Source organism: Mesoplodon bidens (assembly GCF_964165515.1).
Source record: "Mesoplodon bidens genome assembly, chromosome: 14".
NCBI classification, from domain to species: domain Eukaryota; kingdom Metazoa; phylum Chordata; class Mammalia; order Artiodactyla; family Ziphiidae; genus Mesoplodon; species Mesoplodon bidens.
The window spans coordinates 10,886,164-10,904,390 of NC_138170.1; the positions used below are offsets into that span (position 1 = coordinate 10,886,164).

Below are 18,227 nucleotides of genomic sequence, written 5' to 3' on the forward strand. Positions count from 1 at the left end.
CTCCTCCACCCCAGCTCAGCATTTTCTCCTTGCATCTTTCTTCTCCGACTATTGAAGCTGAGAGACAGTAAAATATTAACAGACGTGTGACAGAGACCCTGATGTGTCTCACCTTCTCTTTGGTGCAAGGTCGCCGGCCTCGTGGCCAGGAGTCCCTGGGGTTCCATGCTCGGTAGGAGTGAACAGGTGCTAGTGAAGGCAACTTGGGGGTGGGCTGGAGGGGGGGTGGCCCCTGGGGCACCTGCTACCTGGCTCTGGGTGCCTTGGGTGCTTCCAACCTGTCCAGGCTTTCTTTCTGCACCTACACAGTGGAGTACAGCACGTTTGGGGGCAAATGAAGAGCTTGACGCAAAATGAAGACATAGTCATTTTAACCTTCTCATCTCTTTTTAACTGAGCACCGACATCTTTGCTGCGTAGATGAGCTTTTGTGTGTTTACGTCACAGGAGTCATGTGCATCATTTACTCAAGACTTTATTTTTACAACCAAGATATTATCATAACAAGAACAGAGAGTAAGAGAAGAAACATACAAGCCATGGGAGGGCAGAAGTGAAAGCTGAAGGACTTCCTGGTGGGAGATCAAGTGGCCTCTTGTCCCCCAAGCCACAAGTTCCAAGCCCCAAAGGAGGTCCTCAGAATCTGAAGTGACCATGGAAGCCAGGTCAGTCCCTCTTGGAAGCCTCATTTCCAGTCTGGTTCTGCTCTCTGGGGCCTTCTGTGAGGAGGGTCAGCCCCAGCCTGGGAAGACAAAAGGGACCCATCCCAGCACCATCCCATGAGAGACTCGGGTCTCAATGTCACTGCCTTACCTGGGCAAAGCAAGGCGGTGGCTGGATGGCCAACACTGAAATTCCCAGCCCAACCCAGGAGGAGTACAGGAGCCGGAAGTGGTGCGTTGGGTGCCATTTTGTACTCAATCCTCCAGTGTGCCTTGCAAGTTGCAGAAAGTGCCCTGGGGTTCTGAAGCCTTCTCTCTAAGATTCCCGATGACCATGTTACAAGTTGCTCCCATGCATGAGGCCCACAGAAAGAACTTGCAGTAGTTAAAAGCAGGCAGCTTCAGCAGGTCAGTGACATTTCCATGGTTGAGCATGTCCTTTCTCTCTCATTTTTCCAGATCTCGCTCATCACTGACCAATGTATTTTTGTAGCAGGACACCAAAAACGTATCCTCTGCTCACTTACAAAACCTGAAAACAACAGCAAGCTGTGAAACCACTTATTATCAGGCAAATGCTATTGTATTTCCTGTAAGAGAGATAAATGGTGCATCAGGATGCAGGGCTCCACTCCAAGTAAGTAGCCTAGGGCCAAGAGTTTTGTGTTGGTATATTTTTAGGGCCCATCTCAGTCATTAAAAAAAATTGAAATGCTCAAAAAACGCAGCCCTAAGAACTCTAGCTTTGAATAGTGTTACTATCCTGCGGTACCTTCTAAGGTAAGCGATTCACCAATGCACACTAGGGGACCAGAGGAACGTGGCCTGCCGATAGATGATTTTCTAAGGCCAGTTAGAGGCTGGGGAATGTCTGCCCCAAATTGTAACTTGAATTAGTAACAGCTGATCTTTGAGGCCCAGGGACTATTTCATCCACACCTGGATCATGATAGCAAAACCAGAGGTGGTTTTCAAACTTCTTTTTAGCCACAAACCCTTTTGTTCAACGACATCTTACAGGTAAGTGTAATTACAGGCAACGGATGAAAGCAGCGCTGTTCGGAATGAAAAGGGTGAGGGGGGCTAGGGGCCCACCCGGGGCCACCCCCAGCCCCCTCCTCGCCTAAGCTGATCCTCGCAACCCCTGGGGTTTGCCATAGCATGAGGTCCTGCAGCCGATTCCTCCCAAACTGGCTTCAAATCACTGGGGAACAAGTTAAAACGAAGGGGTGAGTGGGAGGCACAGCACAGGCGGCTCCTTGAGGGGGAGTCGTTCTCCACAACAGGTCACCACAAGTTAGATTCTGAACAGAACATTCTGGAGGTCTAGAGTTCAACAAATACACTTAAGTTACTGTCTCTTAAGTACGGGGTAGTTTTTAAATCCAGCACATAAAGTGAAAATTGCACACCATCAAAATTACCATCTCAAATTGCCCATGAAATGCAGCAGGCATGTATAAGCAACTATACATATATACAAATATATACAAACACAATGTGTGTAATAATGTAGAGCAGACAGTAGAGTGAGCATATATGAAAATTTATCATTTCAGAGAATTTAAAAATACATTTTAGGTTGTACACCTGAAACGACTATAATATGGTCTGTCACTTATAATTCAACAAGAAAACATGTTGTTTCTTGGTTGTTGGGCTCATAAAGTTGCCTTTTGTAAGTAACATGAGCTGCTGCCTTGACTCCAAGGATCCAGGGGCTGTGCACTTAGACGGTGCTGCTTCAGTAAGTCCTTACAATAGGCATGTGGTTGGTACTGTTATCCCATTTTACAGATGAGGAATCAGGGGCTCAGAGAGGTGAAGTGACTTGCCTACAGTCCCAAGGCTGGTGAGTAGCAGACAGGACTCAAACCCAGATCTGCCTCACAACAGAGCCAGAGTTCTTGATCTTCAATCTAGGAGCGGGGGCTTTCTTTCTTTTTTTCAAACACTCTACATAGAGGGGGGTGTAATTAATGAGATAGGTAGATGTGAAACAATCTCTATTTTGAGGCAGAAAAGGCGGTCCAAGGGCACTGCCCGTGGCCAAACAGGGGTCCAGAGCCCTTGAGCCTGGGAGCCTCAGGCAGCCTTGGCCTCTGCCTTGGCTTCTGCTGGAGCTTACCCAGCTCAGTGGGCCTAAGCAGCGAGCCTTATAGCCCCTGTGTCTACGTGACTCAGCCAGTGGGTTTGCCAACTCCTGGGACCCAGGTGGGGTCAAGTGCAACACACAACACCAGGAGGGAAGGGATTCCACTGGTGGAGATGCTGGCCTTGGGGTGAACCGACTTGTCTTCGAGTTCAAGGCTGCGCTCTACTGTCCCTAATGCTTTGAGCAAGTCTTGACCTGTAAAAATAACCCTCCTAGGTCATGCAGGACCAAGCTGAATGAAATAACGGGTGGCAAAAAGTTTGGGATATCCTACTGGTTCTACCTATGCGGTAGTTGATTGTTTATTCAATATCTTGTAATAACGCATAATGGAAAAGAATCTGAAAAAGAATATATATAACTAAATCACTTTGCTGTACACCTGACGCTAACACAACATTGTACATCAACTATACTTCAATTTAAAAAAAAAAAGAGTTCACTATTATTCTCAGGAGAGCTAAGAGCTAAATCTTTTTTTTTCTTCCTCTAATCTTTTTTTTTTTTTTACAACTTTATTGGAGTGTAATTGCTTCTAAGAGCTAAATCTTACCATACTTGACATATACTTAGACGACTCATCGGTATTCTGTTTGCTTAGGTTCTCTCTTTGCCTGAACTCCATGAGCCCATCTATTAACACAGTGTGTGATTGTTTTGAAGGTGGTGTCTGTTTGGGGCTCTCGCAGTTGGAGGCTGTGGGCAGCAGCAGGGGCTGAGGAAGCCAGGGCCACACCCAGGGCTGCGGCCCAGGCAATTTCCCAAGGCCCCAACCACTTACTGTTTCAGGAGGCGAAGCCGAGCTCTCCTCTGCAGGCCTGGAAGGAGAAAACAAGACCGCTGGTTGGCATGGGCTCTGAGCCACTGACACCGAGCCCCAGAGAGGGAGGAGGGCGAAGAGAGGGGCAGCTGACACCTCGGGCCACTTCCTTGGTGCCAGGCTCTGCTCCAGACACCTCATGGGTTTTAACTCCCTTACTGCTCATGGCAAACCTAAGAGCTGGTACCCTTACTATCTCCGTTTTGCATATGGGGAAGCTGACGTAGACAGTGAGTGTGTTACTGAACGACTTGCCCAAAGTCACGTCGCTAGTAAGTGGCGGTCTGTGTGCCCTTAAATGCGCCACCTTGCCCTTCACAGCAGGTCAGGAAGCAGAGGTTGTACAGGCAGGTGGTCTTAAAGCAGAGCGTGTGTATTCTGGGGAAGTGCAAGATCTCCCCCTGGGATGAAGGAAGGAAAGATGAGCATGTCTATTTACATGTTTGTCTCATCCTTTTTATTTCTGAAGCACATTTAATAACATACATAGACTATTAAATAAACACAGCTAGCATAAATATTAATCATTTAAGAATATAAATATAGTTATAATTATATATTAAATATATACATACAGAATTTATTAAATAAATAAACATAGCTAATTGAAGTTAGGGTTTATAATTAAAAGACTTTTTTACTGATGAGGTCCTTGATCAAAAAAGTCTGCAGACCCCTGAACTCTAATGGTTTTTAGAATGGAATAAATGGATCCCTTTTTTGGGGGGCGGCAATTGTATGCAAAAATGTGCACATGGTGCATTTCTCTGCAGAGAGGGTCCATATTGCCATCATACGTTCAAAGGGGTCTGTGACCTATGAAAGAGCCACTGATCTAGTCCACATCCTTGTGGGCCACCCCGTCCCATTTTACAGAAGCCCAGAGAGGGTAAGTGACTTGCACAAGGTGGCACAGGCGAGCAGAAGAGTCAGGGCTAGAGTCTGGGGCTCTGGGCTCTTGGCCAGCTGTGTGGGCCTCCCTTGAAGCTCCCAGGGGGGCCTGTAGAAGGAGGTCATCCCACCTCTGAAGTGACAGGGTGCAGCAGCCATCTCTGAGTTTCCCCACAGCCTCACAGAGGGGAGGATTTCTAGCTTCTGGGAACATAACCCAAACCCTACCGCCATCTCTGTGCACTGCTTCCATCCCAACTGCTCACGGGTGTTCCTGATTACTGAGCCCATGCCCCGAGCCGGGCACTTGGGTGGGACTTAACAAAAGCAGCCCTGGGAAGTAGGTAACATGGTTACCCGGGGTGAGGCAGCTGAGGCTCAGGGAGGCCAGGGCATACGCCCAAGGTCACTAGATCAGGAATCAGCAGAGTCGGATTCAAATCCAAGTTTGCCTGACTGCAGAGACAGGGTGTCCTCTGATCCCTGAAGCTTGGCCTCAGGCCAAGAACCGCTTCTTGGAACTATCATGGGTTCGGGGTTGGAGGGACAAACTTCCAACAGGCTGCCATCCGCCCTGCTTCCCTAGAGAAGGAAGGACCCGCAGGGACACCTCCAACAGCAAAAGGGGTCGCCATGACGACCCAGGAGGGCACAACTTACAGTGTAGGTGAATGGCCACGCCCAAGGCCACCAGCAGGACAAGGACGGCAGCCACCAGTAGGCCGACAATGAGGGGGGCACAGGACGGGCCTGGAAAACACACACATTAACTAGTTGAGATGTGCAGATGAATACAAAGAGGGAAAAATCAACCGGAAGCCCCACCTCCCACAGAATACCGCTGTTTACATAGTTCCTTCCAGTCTTCTTTCTAGGCTCTTTAAACACACTGAGATCATTTCACATATAAAATTTCATGGCCCACGTGCAAATTTTAAAAATTAATAAACTCAGGAGCTATGTAGGTTCCAGTGAGATAGACAATTTGCATGCCTGGTAATGGGAGTTTTCTTATTTATTTTTAAAACCTTCAATTTCAGAAGAAATACCTGAATATATTTTCACTGTAAAAGGTTTAAGTATATGGTTAGAATGCCCCTTGGCGCTCCTTCACAGAAGTAACTGCCGTTGTTAATTTGCATGCACACATACATAATTTACATAGATACATCCCATATAGCTTTTAAAAACACAGAGGCTTATATAGTACAAATTGTTCTGCAACCAGGATTTCTTTTTTTCTTCACTTAAACGTGCCAGCACATTCTTTTTTTTTAAACAGGCATTTTGTTTGTTTCCTGTGTTTTACAAATACCTCTGCAGAAAACATCCAGGTACATTTCTTTCTTTATGCAGAAGCCTGCCGGAGGCAGATACTGTAAATGAGAACTACTAACCATAGACTATATCCATTTTCAATTATAACAGATACTGTGAAATGCCTTCCAAAGAGGCTGCAGTGAATTCCATTCCTAATCACCAGTGGTGCACCCTGCCGACCCTTGACATTATCGAAGTTTTTAGTTTTTGCCAGTCCAGTGGGTGAAAAATGATATTTCACTTCAATTCACCATTTGTCAATTTCAGCCTATTTTCATATATTGGCCTCGTATGATCTTTCGTCTATCAGTTGCCTATTTGTTCCTTTGCCCATTTTGTATGCTATGTAAACAGCAGAGTTTACATCATCGATGCCCCAAATCCTTCTCTGGCACCCTTCGTGTCCCTATGGCTGTAGCTGGGGAGCAGAACCAGGACCCATGGGTGAAAAGGGAAAGGCTGCAGATTTGGGCTCAAGGTTAAAAAAATTAGAGAGAGTTTTCGATGTCAGGGAAAGGTGAGAAGGTTTCCTGAAGACCTGCTATGTGCCAAGTATAGTACTAACTACAGACTTCCATCTTGTGAGGAAGGAAGGTATTACTGTCATTTTTATCTCTCATTTTTCAGTTCAGAAAAACCAAGATTCAGAGAAGTTCAATTACATGCCCTAGGTCACCTGGATACTAAAAGGCAGGGCCAGGATTTGGACCCAGATGCCCCGAGTTCTACAGCCCCTGCCAGTCCCATCGTGACAGCTTAAGGGCAGGAGAGGTGGCAGAAGGGATGGAGTGGGCTGCTCCGAGGGAGGGAGCCTGCCGTCACCAAGGCTGCGTGGTGCCACGTGCAGAGGAAGGTTGGCTGAGAGGCCCTTGGAAGTCCTTCCCACCTCTGATGTGTGAGGGTTTCTGTCTGCCTCCCTCTCATCTCCCCCATGTTCTCCCGACCTGGGGGAACCTCAGAAACATGGTGTGAAGTGAAAGAAACCAGGCATGAAAGACCACATATTCTATGACTCCATTTGTATGAAATGTTCAGAAGAGGGAAATCTATAGCAACAGAATGTAGATTAGCGGTTGCCAGGGGCTGGGGTGGGAACAGAGATTAGCTACAAACAGGCACAAGGGATCTGACAATTTGATGGAAATGTTCTAAACGTAGATCGTGGTGATGGTTGTATAACTCGGTAAATTTACTAAAAATCATTGACTCATGCGCTTAAAATGGGTGAATTTTATGACACGCAAATTATGCCTGGATAAAGTTTTTTTTTTTTTTTTTTTTTTTGCGGTACGCAGGCCTCTCACTGTTGCGGCCTCTCCCGTTGCGGAGCACAGGCTCTGGACGCGCAGGCTCAGCGGCCATGGCTCACGGGCCCAGCCACTCCGCGGCACGTGGGATCTTCCCGGACCGGGGCACGAACCCGTGTCCCCTGCATCGGCAGGCGGACTCTCAACCACTGCGCCACCAGGGAAGCCCACTGGATAAAGTTTTAAGTAAGGGAGGTGGACACAGGCTGCAGGGATAGGTGAGGGGTCAGGGGAGGCCTCCTGAGCTATGACCTGAACTAGAGGCCAAGAGACAGCTACCGGTCCTTGGGTCCTCGGTGAAACGTGATCACCTACCAGGAAAACTGCCGCTTCTAGTAAAGGTGGCGAAAAGCCTGCTTGGGCAGGGAGCCAGTGGCCAGTGACACTCAGCCCCACCTTCTTTGCCTCGCTCGGGTCTTGGGGTCTCCTGAGATCTGTATCTCACCACACTGTTCCTGTCACAGCACTTTAGAAATTGTCCCCTAGCACCTCCCCAGCTTGTCTCAAGGGGAGCAGGCCCCTCCCCATGGCGGCCTGTGGGTTTCTTTCATGATAACAAGCTTTGAGCTCTGCCTAGGTGCCCCGCCAAGCTGAGTGCCTTGTGTATAGTATCGCATTTTATCCTGCCTTGCCTGCAGCCAGGTGAGCATTCCCACTTGACAGGTGACAGAAACTGAGGTTCAGAGAGACTGAATCGCTTGCCCAAGGTCGCACAGTATAAGCAGCAGCAGACAGGGATTCAGACCTAGGCCTGGCTAACTTACCATTAGGCTACACTTCCCCATGGTCCCCACCCCCAATACAACCTCCACCTACTCCCCTTGACGCCCCTCCCCCCAACTTGGCCACCTTCACACACATCCTGGTTATTCTTAATAACCTACTAATGTTGGAATTGCATTTTACCCTGGGATTTTACTGAGGGTTGGTATCAGAAATGATGCAAAAAATCTGAAGACCATTTTTCCATCATTTATAAAGTGCTACTGAATTCACTATCGTGCAGCGGTCTTTACATAAGAACGAACAGAGCAGATTTTTTTCTAGAATTTAGTGCCAGGATGAAGGCTTTGATGCCCGGGTTGTTTCTTTATATCATTATGGTGGGAGGAGGGGTGTTAGTGGTGCTACGTGACTTGGGGTCTACTCTTTGCTTCACTGGGTTTTTTGGTTCCTCCAGAGCCAGGGCACAGACCCAGGTTTTGAATCCTCATCTTAGTGCCTCTACTGTCTTGGAGGCACTTTTGTGTCCTTTTTTGTGTCCTTTTTTGGGTTATACCCTGCCTGAAATCCTTTAGGCAAAGTTGGGGGGCATACTTTATAAAATGAGCTCATACTGTCTCCGCCTTTATGTTCCCTAAGACTCTGTCCTTCTGTACTTGGGTTCTGATTTGCTTTTTACTGTGAACTCATGTGACAGCTTCCCTCTCCCATGCCCTGGATCCTGCTAGATGCCTCCCCCCAGACTCTTTCTGATACTTTATATAAATATTTAAGACAAAGCAACACCAGTAGCATGAGGCGGCCCTGGTGTGGCTGCTTGTGGTTTGTCCTATGGGTGGGAGCAGGTGGCACTTTCTTTTTGTCACCAGTAACTTTTGGGGGGACAGAGGTCAGTGTTTTTCCAGAAACACATTTGGCTGATGGGTTCAAGGCAAGTGTGTGTGTGTGTGTGTGTGTGTGCGTGTGTACTCAGCTACGGTGTCTGGTTCTTGTAGCACAGAGCAGTGAGTTGGTTTACTCATTAGTAAACGTATATGAAGCACACACTGTGTGCTAGGTCTTCTATTAGGCATCAAAACTGGGGAAGGTTAAAGTGCTGGTCCTTTGTCTTTTTTTATTACTTTTTATTGGAGTCTAGTTGATTTACAATGTTGTGTTAGTTTCTGCTGTACCGTAAAGTGTATCAGTTACAATAGGCATATATCTACTAGTTTTTAGATTCTTTTTCCATATAGATCATTACAGAGTATGGAGAAGAGTTCCCTATGTTATACAGTAGGTTCTTATTAGCTATCTATTTTATATATAGTAGTGTGTATATGTCAGTCCCAAAGTGCTGGTCCTTTGGGTTGAGTTTTTTGTTTGTTAACAGCTCTATTAAGATATAATTTATATATTGTAAAGTTCACCTGTTTAAATTGTATAATCTAATGGTTTTTGTTATATTCACAGAGTTGTGCAACTATCGCCAGAATCTAATTTCAAACATTTTAATCCCCGCCAAGAGAAATCCTGTACCCATTAGCTGTCTTCCCCCCATTCCTTCCCCAACCCCCCAGCCTTAGGCAACCACTAATCTACTTTCTGTCTTCAAGGAATGTCATATTGTGGACATTTCATATCAAGGGGATCATATAATATACGGTCTTTTGTGACTGGCTTCTTCCATTGCAAAATATTTTCAAGATTCATCCATGTGGTGGCATATCAGTACTTCACTCTTGATTATGGCTAAATACTGTTCCACTGTATTGAGAGTCCATATTTTGTTAATCCATTTATCAGGTGGTAGACATTTGAGTGGTTTCTACTTTTTAATCCTGCTAGGAACACTTGTATGCAAGTTTTGGGTGGATGTATCCTTCATTGAGTTTTGTCCTGTGATGATTTGGGAGTGTGTCTCCCACTAGAGAGACTAGCTGTCTAGTGTGACTAGCTGTCGCACTCAGCTCCCTTTCAGACCCCCGCTCAGGGCTAGAGAAACAGGCTGGAGTCCACACTTGGGAAGGGCTTGAGGAAGGAAGGAAGGAAAGACGGGAGGGAGGGACGGAGGGAGGGAGGGTGTCTGCTGTCCTCCTGAGAATCCAGGGGTCTGGGAGAACTCACCCTTCAGGGTCACCAGGTTCGGGCACCGGAACACCTTCTTCTTGGGAGAGGTCTTCTTGGTGGGCTGCGGAGTGGTGGGAGGGACATCAACTACAAAAGCAAGACACATGTTTCAGCCAGGTAAACAGCAGGTGGATTCAGAGATAAAACTTACAACTGCACATCTTATATCCAGGTACTAAAGTCCTTCTCCGTGTTCCCTAGGCTGCTCTGGGGCTTGAAGGTCACCGATCACTGGGATTTTTGATCTACTTCCCCAACTCTCAGATTAATCTGAAGGCCTAGGGATGGGGGTCTGTTTGGTGTCCTGGAGAGAGGGGCTCTGGAGCCACCCAGATGTGAAAAGAGCCCCAGAACCCCTGATTAACCACTGCGTGACTTGGGGCAAGTCCTATCACTTTTCTGTGCCTCCGTTGCCCCCTTTTTAATCCAGTGTCACATGCTGAAGTGTTGGGACCGGGCAGAGGGACAAGCCCACAGGGCGAAGGGAGACACCGGAGGCTCGGAGGTGCTAAGGGAGGGGGGACACCGGGCGCCGCTGAATCCAACCCCTGCCTCTGACGGTTGGGGAAAGACATTTCACTGAAATGATTTTCTGCAAAATGGTAGGAGAGGGAATCGGGTGATACCATGAACTTGAACTCTAGAGTCAAGGGAAAAGGGAGGAGCAGCCAATGTTTGGGCCCGGTAGCTTCCATATAAAACGTGGACACTTCAGACGCTCACTGCCCTGAGCCATGAGCAGTAGAGAAAACGTGCCCCACTCTGCCTGCTCCATGAAGTTTCTAGAAGAGCCAGCTAACCAGAATTAACCCTTACCAAGCTCCCACCTCGGGCTACTGCCCATGCCAAGAGTGTCAGCTTAAGCTTATTGAACCCAACAGCTCTGGGGACTGGCACTATTTTCCGCATCTTATCTCCGAAGAAGCCTAGGCTCAAAAGGTTGAAATAAATCACTTGCTCAGAGTTCAAGAGCCACGAAACGGCAGGGCCGCCATCTGAGCCAAAAGATGCGTGTCCTAGGCTCTCACCCCACACACTGCTTCAAGAGCAAATGCGTTTTGACAAAAAGTTAAGCACATCAGGTCATCAGAGCGCTGTGGGAAACTCTTGTAAAAGGGGAAAACAGCCTCAGTCTCTTGCTCTGAAAGCCTGGGAGGAGCTCGGCCCTCTGCTGCGGTGTCTTGACCTTCCATTACCCCCTTTAGTCCGCACTGCCTTGGAAGTATTCATTCCCCTACTTCCTACACGTGGAGGCACAGAGGCTCCCAGCGGGGCAGTGGTGAGCCTGCGAGGGGGCAGCTCTGCCTGGGCACAGTGGCCTGGGGACGGATGGGGGTTTGTGGGGGAGACTTGTTCTATTTCAATGTCTTCTTGCCCAGAGGCAGGTACCCTTGATTCTTCCTGATACTACTCCGCCACACCCAGTTCTCCCCACTTCTCTCCTCTTGGAAAGGGGCAGGAGTTTTGAGCCCGTGGTGTCTTGAGGGGCCTGAAAAAGGCCCATCTTCTCTACCATCCAGGCTTCCTCCTTTAAAATGTACTGACCTTCTGGCAGGAGGGCAGGCTCTGACTCTGAATACCCGTACCCTGCAGAGATGATACGGTTGCCAGCACGTGTTTGGAGGAGGGACTGCCATTCCCGGGGAGCCAGGCAGTGAGAGGGGTTTGGGAAGATCAAAGCCAGGGGTGAGCGGGTGGTGGTACATGTGGCGGGAATCTTCTGAAAACCAGTTTTGCTTATTTCACCATCCACCTTTCCTAGACCCTGAAATCTCATGAGTGGGCAGTGTGAGGCTTAGAGAGACAAAATAAATCAAACCAAAACCCCAAACTCACAAAAGCCCAATTTTCAATACAAGAATCATTTGACACCCACCCCTCCAGGGATGCCTCAGCTTCTTGTCGGGAGAGCTCTCCCTACATTCCCTACCTCCTGATGTAAGACCCGAGGTTGGTGACATGTGACGAGGGCATCACTCTGGTTTGTGTCTTCCTGATTATGTCGCTATGCCTGCACCTCCCATGCTGAGTGGTCTATTCCTGGGGGTCCCCTTGTCACTCTCAATGCCCCCAGCCTGAAAAGATCCCAGGTGAGTGGGAAGCAAGACAGTGGGAGGCCCACTGGGCGTTGGCCTTCGCCAGGGGCTAACCTGGGGAGGGGGCCTTTGAGGATTCCTTCACACCCTTGATAGTTTAACCCTCACCATCCAATATGGCAGCCACCTGCCATGTGTGCTACAAAGCACTTGAAACGCGGCCAGTCTGACCCGAGATGTGCCGTACACATAAATATCGAGCACTTAGTATGAAAAGCGAATGTAAAATCTTTCAGTAATAATTTGTATACTGATTACACATTGAAATAATAATATCACTGATACACTGGGTTAAATAAAATATATTATTTAAATTAATTTTACTTGTTTCTTTTGATTTTTTTGAACGTGGCTATTAGAAAATCTTAAATTACATCTGTGGCTCAAAACATATTTCTACTGGACATGATGACTTAACTCCTGAGGAACTGCAGTTTCTAAGGGCTGGAGGGAGTCATGGAGGCCCTTAGCAGCCCCACAATACAGATGGGAAAACTGAGGCCCAGGGAGGGGAGTGACCTGCCCACAGGCATTGGGTAAATTTGCAGCAGAATTTGCAGCTGGGTCTGGGATCCAGCCTCCTCACTCCTTGCAACTCTGGGCGTGGGTTCAAGCTATGGGTCCCCATGCTCGTTCTTTCCCCGTGTGCACACTGGGAGGGGATTTCTGAGACCACTGGCAGGTCTGGGGACTCGGCCCAGTCCAGCCACAGCCTCAGGTGAACATAGAATGGCTGAAGGACAGTGCTGCCCTGTGTCTCCAGAAGAAGCAGTGATGCTCCTAAGCATCCTATCTGCAATGGGATCAAACAGCACCTGCCTCCCAGGGTGCTTGAGAGCATTAAGTGAAATAACTATGTACGACCCTGGTACCTGCTTGGCCCTGGGTTACTTTTTTTTTTTTTTTTTTCCCCCCCGGTACGCGGGCCTCTCACTGTTGTGGCCTCTCCCGTTGCGGAGCACAGGCTCCGGACGCGCAGGCTCAGCGGCCATGGCTCACGCGGCATGTGGGATCTTCCCGGACCGGGGCACGAACCCGCGTCCCCTGCCTCGGCAGGCGGACTCTCAACCGCTGCGCCACCGGGGAAGCCCTGGGTTAGTGTTTGTTTCTATTAGCGGTAGTGCTGTTGCTTCTGGAGGTCCTTCCCTCCTGCAGGGCGGGGCTCACTGAGAGTGGGATGTCCCAGGGCCTGGCACGCACCCGGCACCCAGTAGGTGCTCAGTGCTCATCTACAGCACTGAGCCAGATTCTTACCCACACTCAGCTGAGTTCCCTTCCCAAAGGTCAGGTCGGGGTTCCCAACCATCATGCAGAAGTAGACGCCGCTGTCGGAAGGCTTCACACTCTGGAGGCTGAGACTGTACCGGGAAGACTCTCGAAGCACAGTTAGCTTCTCCTGCTTTACCTCCTTGCCGTACACAGTCCCTCTGGTGAGATCCCAGAAGGCCAGGAACTCGTAGTGACTGTTAGAGCTCGGGGCCTGGTGTTGCCTCAGCCAGTAGATGCGAGAGTTCGTGGGGAAGGTTTTGGTTTCACAGGACAGCTTCACCGTCTGGTTGGTCTGAGCCGTCACGGACGCAGGGGTCTGCAGGAGTGCAGAGCTGCCACGCAGAGCTACGAGAAGCAGAAACAGCAGAGACCGTCAGCACCTTTTCTTGGCCAGGCTCCTGGGGCCTCAGCGTCACCCGTAGTCAAGTATGAGAGAAGTTATGAGAGCGCCTGCCCAGTTGCAGGGCCTGGGGAAATGCTGTGTGAAATGCAGCCGGTGGCCCCAGGACTCAGAGCTCGAGCACCCCATCCCCCATGCGATCATCCACCAGGCAGGTGTTCATGATGCCAGTCTGACAAAGGCGACAGGGGAGAGAGCGCCCCTTGTTGACTGCATGCTTATGCCTGGCTCTTTGCATAAATTACCTCAATCATGCCTCAGACTTACTTTGGGATTTTTATTCCCATTTCACAGATGAGGAACTGAGGCATGACATGACTTATTCAAAGTCCTGCTTACAGCTAGTAAGTGCCTGGGAGTCAAACTCAAGGATTCAATCTGAAGTCAAAGCTGGTTGCCTTTCACCTTGTCCTGCTGCTGCTCTATGTAGACCTTCAAAAGGCTCCAAGCAGCTGCAGGAGACCCAGGGCAAGCTCAGAGAGGAGCTCAGAATCACCGGCAGAGCACATGGCCGGTCTGGCCAACCTGAAAGAGGGCCAGCCACCGTTTCTGGACAGTGACAACCAGCAAGAGGAACTCACTCTCCCCTGGTAGGCACAATTCTAGCCCATTACTCCCCAAGCCCATAATCAACTGGTCTCTGGATCCCCATTCCCGAGTGGAAGGACAGACACCCCAGACGTGGCGCTGGGAGTTCATTTCAGTCGCAGATGGGAAGCCCCTGCAGGTAGGGGATTGTGCAGGAAAACTAGAGCAGAACACACAGACCTGGCCTCGAACCCCGTCTGTGCCCCATGCCAGTTGTGGGACCTCAGGCGAGTCGTGGAGCCTGTCTCCTCCTATAAAAGGAGGGCGGCTTGCTGCTGCTGTCCTGCCTGCTTCTGAGGCTTAGAATGTCCAAAAAAGCACTGCCAAGTGGAAAGTGCTCTATGTGGGTAAATCACTCACTGCCTGTGTGTCTCACATCTCAGGGGTTGTTACTGGTAGCAAATGAAATCGTAAGGAGAGGATTAGAATGGGTCCTTCACGGCCAAGTCCAACAAACTGAATGTGACCTGGCAAAGCTTTCATTTTAGCTGCGGGGCAGAGGAGACTGCAGACCAGGGCAGAGACCCAGGAGCATCAAGGTCCAGAGATGACACAGACCTGGATGGGCAGAGGAGGCCACAGAGTGTGTGTGTGTGTGTGTGTGTGTGTGTGTGTGTGTGTGTGTACCCAAGGCTTTCTGAGGTCGTGGCCCACATTCACAATCCTGCCTGTACTTGGGGCTCAGGCTCCCTGGCCCCAGAGTGACCTTCTCTAACACTGAAGAAATGAACTTAAACTTTTGGACTCCCCTCACACTCAGATGGCTCTAAGCTTCTGCTCGCACTGAGAATGAAAGGGTACCTGGGACCCAGGTGATTGCTGGGCCTTCTCTCTTCTCCCCAAAAGCCATACTGCCTTTTTAGCAGAGTAGAGATTCTTCATTGTTTGGGATCATTGACCTCCTGGGGGAGATAGTAAGAATCGACAGGGAATTCCCTGGCGGTCCAGTGGGTAGTACTCCTCTCTTCCACTGCTGGGGGTGCAGGTTCAATCCCTGATCAGGGAACTAAGATCCCGCATGCTGCGTGGCTTGGCCAAAAAAAAAAATAATAATAAATAAATAAAGAATCACTGTACTGAATATGGTACGTGCATTATTTTGTTTAATCCTCACCAAATCTTTTGGGAGGAAACATACCATTTTACACATGAGGAAACAGAGGCTCAGGAAGGTTAACACCGCTGCTTAACCTTATAACAGAGGCTGCTTAAGGTCACACAGCCTCTTTGTGGTGGATCCAGATTCAAACTCAGGTCTGGGACCCCAGAACCTGAGCTTTGAGCCACTCCTTGAATTGAGGAAACCCGGATCCACATCATGGGCTCATGTGCACGTAGTAGGGCTGCAAATAAGATTCCAGAAGCTCTATCAAGAAAGCCCAGAGTGGAGAGGGGTTGGAGGGGCCTTGGGCTCTGTGTACGATCCTCTCCTGCATCCTGACTTGAAGACTTCCTGGCTGAGACACACCCTGGTCTCTCTCGTGCCCACTTGCTTTTCAGCCCCTGGAGGCTGAACCCCCGGCTGTGGCTGAGTCCAGTCTGAACTCCGGACCCAGAGCCAGGCCTTACCACACACATGGTCTCATTTGATTCATTTGATGGTCTCAGTCCCCCCGTGACTCCACTCTCAGAGGGACCTGCTGTTTCTAAAATGACCCACAGTAACACTAGTAGCTTTGAATGGCCTAGACTAGCTTCTACTTGAGATGTCGTTGAGTTCATTAGGTCAAAGCCCAGGCAGGCAGGCTTTATCACCCTGGCAGGAGGATCAGCTTTGGACTTCTTGAACAAGACAGCAAATCAACCACAGGTTAGTGGGCAGCTTGGGGTGTGGAGATGTTTCTTCTAAAAAACAGACTGACTGGGCTTGGCCAGAGGGACAGACTCTGCTGTATTCTAACCCCAACATTCGAACTCCATCGCTGCTTGTCCGGGGAGCCACACTGCCTATGACACCCACGCCCAGGGAGTATTCGGGAAACTGGGGACCCTCAGGGGGTACCCTGACACTCCTGCCTGAGAACTGGCAACAGCCTGGTATTTGGCGGATTGTGCTACAGATACTTCCCCGGAAGTAATAAAAGTATGTCTACAGAACCCTGGACCAAGTGCACCAAAGCCAGAACTAGGCCCCTGGCCCCTTCCTGGGGGCACGTCTCGGCCAGACCTGGATAAGGGCATTTCCCCTTCCCCTCTGGACCTCCGTTCTCTCTTTTCTTCCTTCCCATCTCCTTCAACCCTCCCTCCTCCTTCCTTTCTCCCTCCTCTCTTCCTGTCTTCCCTTCTAGGTTCAGGCTTTGGGGCACTGAGGCTCCCGGGAGCCCTGGGGTCATGAGCTCCCTGGGGAGGTTTTCCACCCCCAGGGACTGTGCCTGCCGGCCGCCTCCCGGGCGCCACCGCAGCTCCGGGCTCTGGGTTGGGCATCCTACGGGGACAGTTTCCCCAAACTCCACGGCTCAGGCTCTTCCCGGGTCCAGCGAAGCCCACCCGCTCCGGCCCCGCGCGCCCCAGGGTCCCCCTGCCTTACCTGCCAGCTGCGCGGCGACAAGAAGCCAGAGCCGCGGCTGCATCTTGGCGCGCCCGGGACATCTGGTCCTGGCGGGGCTCGGCTAAGATGGTCTGGGCTGGGACCTGGCGGGGCAGCTGGGGGAGGGCGGAGCGGGTAGCAGGGAGGGAGGGACCTGGCGGGGGAGAGAGGCGGGAGTCTGGTGAGAGGATGTCGAGGTCTCTGCCCTCATCCTCCCCGCATTTCAAAGGTCTTGGCTGCGTCTCCAAGCAATCGCACGTGTGTGATCGCCTCCTGCCCTGGGAGGTCAGAACAGGATCTGCACTCCATGTGACCCCAGATGAGGCAACTGAGGCTCAGAGAAGTGAGGATGCTCAGGAGGGTCCCACGGGAGTGGTGGTGCAGCAGGACCTTAACTCCGGTCACTTCCTTCCTTTCTGAGTGGTTATTGACAGCCTCCTGTGCACTCCAGGGCCAGCTGGACCTGAAGTCACCAAGACCCAAGCCCTTCCCTCAAGGGCACAGAGTTGTGAGGGTGAAGGAAAGTTAACTGACAGTGACACGTAGTCTGACGCTGAGGAAGGTGAGCTGGGGAGCCAGCCTGGACCGGGGGCAAAGCCAGACCTTGACCTTCAGAGTCTGGAAGAGCTGAGAAGTTTAGGATGCTCTCTCTACCCCCCCCCACCCCCCAATGTGTAATTTCTGTTAAAATAACACTGAAATGGGGAGTTAGCAGAAGATCAACAAAGATGCCCGCCCACTTTGAAGCTGTGTGTGTGTGTGTGTGAGTGTGTGTGTGTGAGTGTGTGTGTGTGTGTGTGTGTGTGAGTGTGTGTGTCCTCTCGCCCTGCCTCTCCCCTCCTGCTGTGCAGTGCCTTGCAGCTCTGTTTGCCGGTGGTGCAGTCAAGCTCTGGGCAGGGAGACCTGTCAGGGTGATCTTGCTGTTCACGTGCAGGTTAGCAGAGGAAGCGGGGAGTGGGAAGGTGGGGGAGGGATCCAAGCAGGAGAGCTGGGTATGCGAGGGCCTGAGGGGCAGAGGGAACCCGGGGAGGGCTGTGGGAGAAGGTCACAATATCAACAGGGACCTAGACCCGCAGGCCGTGCGGGTCACCCTAAAAGCCTGGAGTTTACCCAACTGGGGATGGCGTGTCCTTGGAGGTCTAAAGCAGGCCATGGGGCAGGGATACTTTCAGCGTCCAAAGCCAATCTCCTTTCCAACCTATTCCTGCCTCAGCTCCCTTACCCGTCGCTGGGGACCGGCACTGCTGAGCTGGGTTTAGAGAGTTCAAAGTCACTAGAGGGGGAGCAGCATGTCCTGAGTGTGGGGCTGCTCCTACAGCCCCGCCAGAGGCCAGAGTCTCCCTCCATATTTCCTAACCAG

The 18,227-nt window shown here is 50.3% G+C and overlaps 1 protein-coding gene across 1 annotated transcript; it reads right to left on the reverse strand.

Annotated features, from left to right (window-relative positions):
• Positions 1-504: 504 nt before the first annotated feature.
• CD8B (CD8 subunit beta) lies at positions 505-16,910 on the reverse strand (the record flags this gene model as incomplete). The annotated part of the gene is made up of 6 exons (XM_081253674.1): positions 505-1,194; positions 3,599-3,635; positions 5,189-5,278; positions 9,985-10,074; positions 13,338-13,697; positions 16,868-16,910. 6 exons carry the CDS (start codon positions 16,908-16,910, stop codon positions 1,182-1,184), a joined length of 633 nt encoding a protein of 210 aa, XP_081109800.1. The 3' UTR covers positions 505-1,181.
• Between the last annotated feature and the right edge of the window lie 1,317 nt (positions 16,911-18,227).